Source organism: Vulpes lagopus, chromosome 6 (genome assembly GCF_018345385.1).
Source record: "Vulpes lagopus strain Blue_001 chromosome 6, ASM1834538v1, whole genome shotgun sequence".
Taxonomy (NCBI): domain Eukaryota; kingdom Metazoa; phylum Chordata; class Mammalia; order Carnivora; family Canidae; genus Vulpes; species Vulpes lagopus.
Window position 1 is genome coordinate 62769438 of NC_054829.1, and position 4563 is coordinate 62774000.

General features: G+C 35.9%; 1 protein-coding gene across 1 annotated transcript; it reads left to right on the forward strand.

The window, feature by feature from the left end:
• The first annotated feature begins 297 nt into the window (after positions 1-297).
• On the forward strand, positions 298-658 carry LOC121493944 (60S ribosomal protein L39-like). Its single transcript, XM_041760302.1, has one exon. It carries the CDS (start codon positions 298-300, stop codon positions 451-453), a length of 156 nt encoding a protein of 51 aa, XP_041616236.1. The 3' UTR covers positions 454-658.
• Positions 659-4563: the final 3905 nt, after the last annotated feature.

Consider the following 4563-nt stretch of genomic DNA (forward strand, 5'->3'; position numbering starts at 1 on the left):
AAAACTGTAATCGAATACTTCACAATGAGTTCAAAGACATTGAGAAAATAATAGAAGACTTGAAAAAAATCAAAATTAGAAAAACTTGGAAATATGATGACAGAACTTATACAAATTAGAAAGAAAAAATCATTTCAGGAATGAAGAGTAAACGTGAAGGGATGTAAGAGTGAATATACACAACAGATAGTACCCTAAGAGAAACTAAATGTGCAAAAGAGAAATCTCTTAAAAATCAAAAAGTAGCTCTCTCCTTTCCGCCGCCACCCTGGTTGCGTGTGGTTGACTGTGATCACCATGTCTTCTCACAAGACTTTCAGAATCAAGCGATTCCTAGCCAAGAAACAAAAGCAGAATCGTCCTATTCCCCAGTGGATTTGGATGAAAACAGGTAATAAAATCAGGTACAACTCCAAGAGGAGACACTGGAGAAGAACCAAGCTGGGTCTATGAGGAAGCATCACACATCATGAAATAGCAAACATAATTGGCACACAGATTTAAGCCACATGGAGATCACATGTTCCTATCCTATCAATATGGAAACATCCTTCCTACCTGGCCAATAGACATGTTTTATCAAGGGAATGATTTTCTCTGTTACTATGCCTCTATACCAGTAGGTTGGTTCAGTAATAAATGTGAGACCTTTCAGCTGAAAAAAAAAAAATCAAAAAGTAATGAAGAAAAACATTTTGAAAGATTCAAGAGAAAGTGAGTAATATTGAAGATAAACAAAGGAGCTTGAATGTATTGATAAGAGTCCCTGGAGAAGAAAAGCCTAAAGTAAGGGAACAAAACAAGTACTAAAAACTATAACTCAAGAGAACTTCTTTAAAAATATATAGTTTTCATATATATATAGTTTTCATATAAATATGAAACTAAATACTGAAAAAAACCATACCATGAATATCAACCCAAAATAACCATTACCAAGCCACATTGAGAAGGGAAGGGAAGGGACATGAAGGGAAAATTGCTTGGGCATGTAGAAAAAGAACAAGTGAATTATAGGAGAAAGAAAATTAGATTGCCATTAGTTTTTTTCTCCAGCAATGCTTTTTCCCAGAAGGACATGTTGTAAAATATCCAGTAAAACTTGTTTCAAGTACAAATAAATTTATCAATGTACAAGGACACAGGGAATATTATTCCCAAGAACCTTTCCTGAGGAATGGGCTTCAGACAATCAAGATGACTAGGGCAACATTGACATAGGTTACCTTGCCTATTGGCCAAAGATGACATAAGGGTCAAGAAACTATTTGTCTAAACAATTAGACAAAGTAAAATTATTAAAAACTGGGAAAAAGAGCAGATGCAAAATATATGCACATATGTGTGTATGTGTTTACACACATATACCTTTTTCAAGCTCTGTCTACTGAAAAGAACTAGAAATAGAAGACTGATCCAGTCTGAGCATCCCTAACACCACATATGATTTTAAAATATAATTTATCACTAAAAAAATCTTGTTAGAGAAATGGTAGATTCCAGGCATGACACAGGTAGTAAGTAGACAGAACAAGCTAGAACATCTTGTCATACCAGAAAGCAAGGAAGCTATTGATGACTACTTGGGTCATGTTAAAAGGACTCAGGAGCTGCCTTGAAGAGGTTTCCACTGACCAAATATGTGATCATTTGAGCTTCAGTAATGATAATAAATGCAATGTATTTAAACCTATTAATAATAAATAAATAAATAAATAAATAAATAAATAAATAAATAAAAAATAAACCTATTAATATGTCTAAATCCATGAGTTCTTAAATAATCTTCTAAAAAAGGTATTAGTCACCTCCGAAGTACTAGTTCCTGAGAATTAGCAAATAAAGGGAAAGAATCAAGCATTTATCCTTCTCTCCCTACATGAGCTATACTGCTGATTAATCAATAGTAAATGAAGTATCTCTTTATAAATGTATTCTAACTAATAAATGGGAAAGAAATTTTAGAATAAGAATAGCATCATTTTGCTACTCTAAGGAATTAAAAGATATAAGCATTAAAGCTATTCCAATCATAAAAAGAGAGACAACCTGATACAACCTTGATACAACATACTGTGCTTCCTATGATCTTGCCAAACACTACCTAGAATCTTGCCAAAGGGAGAAAACATGAGTCTGATCCACCCTCTGCACCCAGTTGCCAATTTTTAAGAAATACAGGGGACAGGGCAACATGTTGTACTCTACACCAAGAGGCTGCAATCAGCCAAATCCAGACTTGGAGAAACTCTAAAAGTCAAACAGCCTGGATTCTTCCCCATAAAGTCAGAGGAAAAGAAAAGGATGGAGAGGGATTTTATAAGTTAAAAGAAACTTAAAGATATACCAAATTTTAAAAATAAGCAAGACTAAATTATAGTGCTAAGGATGCACATATGTAAGGTAACACTATAAAAATACAGCAAAGTGATTACAATAAAAAATCAGGATATGGTCACTTTTGTGGGGAAGGTGGATTGTGGGTGGGTATATTGTCAGGGTTCTCCAAGGAAACACCATCAGCTATATCATCAGATATAGATATAAGAGGACATTTATTACAGGAATTGGCTCACATGACTACAGAGTCCAAGAAGTCCCATAATCTGCCATGTGTAAACTGGAGAACCAGGACAGCCAGTGGTGTACTCCAGTCCTAGTCTGAAGGCCTGGGAATCTCTAGTCTGATTCAGCTATTAATCTCTTCCAGAGGCACCCTCACAGGCACACCCAGAAATAATGTTTTCCCAACTATCTGGACATCTCTTAGTCCAGTCAAATTGACATATAAAATTGGCCATTGTGGTGGGTGGCTAAGTTTTATTTCTTGACTTGGTAGTTTCAAGAATGTTTACCTCAGAATAACTCATTGCCATATAATGATTGTTTTGTATTGTCTTCTGTATCTGTATTTTATTTTATAATAATAATGATAATATTATTATATTATTACGGTAATAGCCCATCTGAGAGCACTGCATCCTCTGTAGGTGGGAGAAGAGTCTGCTGTAAGGTCAGGAGATAGGATCAATTCCTCAACAGAAAATGCTGTCTAACCAGGAAGCAAGATGTCCCTTCCAAGGATGCTGGTGAACCACCAGCACATTCTTTGATTTTCCTCACCCTGTGGTTAAGATCACTGAGCCTTTCTGACAGAACTATTAATTAATATATTGAATAATTACTATTTTTATGTCAGGAGATTTGCAAAAGTACTTTAACTCAGATCCAAAAAGCTCAAATTAATTTCACAGACACCTTTTAAATGGATTGCAAGTGGATGAGGATTGGAAAGGGAATATAGGACCTTCCAGATAAAGCAGCAGACCTGGTTCCACTGTCAAATCCTATTTCATTTAGAGCTGGGTCTGATTCAACTGGGTGTACTGTGCTACCGTTATCTAATTCTCAATGGTTGAATGGCTTTTAAAAATCAGTAAAACAGAAATATTTTATCTAATTAAAAAATTTTTCCCATCACAAAAAACTTAATAGCCACTAGAATAGATTACTAAAGAAAGTTCTGTTATCTCCTTCCCATGAGAACTTAAAAAGCCATCTATTCAGAATCCCCTAGGTGTAGGTGCATATGGAGAGAGGCCCAACAGATGCTCATGGGCATCTCCTAAGATTGTCATTACCTAGGTGTGCTGGCCATCATAGGAAAGCAGAATAGCACTGTGTTTGATACTACAGACCTGTATCAGAAAGATTTAAATTCAAATCCTGTTTTTATCACTGACTAGCTCTGTGACATTGAGCAAATTAATTAACCTCTCCAAATATTTATTTCCTTAACTTGTAGAATGAGGATAGTAATCACAACTATTTCATTAAGTTGTTGCAAGAATTGAATGTAATGATGGATCTAAAGGGCTTGTAAGATACCTGTCTCTTCACAAGAACCCACTGCTTCTGGGCTATTAACATTATCATCATTGTCACCAGAGGGAAAGTCTTTTGAGAGACAAAATACTTCAGACCAGTGCTTCTCAAAGTGTAGTCCCCAAAGCAGCAGCCTGTGTGTCACCTGGTGACTTCTTAGAAATGCAACCCCCCCCTCCTAACTCCAGACCTACTGAATCAGAACCTCTGGTCTAGGGCCCAGCAATCTGTGTTTTAATAAGCCTTCTAGTAATTCCAGGCACTACTCTAGAGTTTGATCTAGTACCATTATTTGTTGAAGCCTCTTACAAACTTCTACCACCAGAAAGCTTTAATTTTTCAGGAAGGCTGCTAAAATTTTGGTTTTTTATTGACTGAGAACAATTAACTTGAAATCTAGCCTTGATTGTATTCCATCAGCCAGTGAGGCAGAAGAGAGAATCCCTATGCCCCATTAGCCTTTAAGTACATTGAAGGCAAGATTGTGATTTGTCATCTCTGTGTTCCTCAGCATCTCACACTGTCTGACAAGTTGTAAATACTCGATAAATATTCATTGCCTGAACAATGAATGAAGAGTTAAGAGAGGGGCTGGAGAATGATTACAGCATTTAAACAGCAGATAAATTCTCATCTCAGGTCATCTAACTTAGGATTTTGTTCAAAAATGCTTGCTTT

Coding starts and splice junctions, on each gene's coding strand:
- LOC121493944 (XM_041760302.1), top strand. CDS start 298: ATGTCTTCTCACAAGACTTTCAGAATCAAGCGATTCCTAGCCAAGAAA.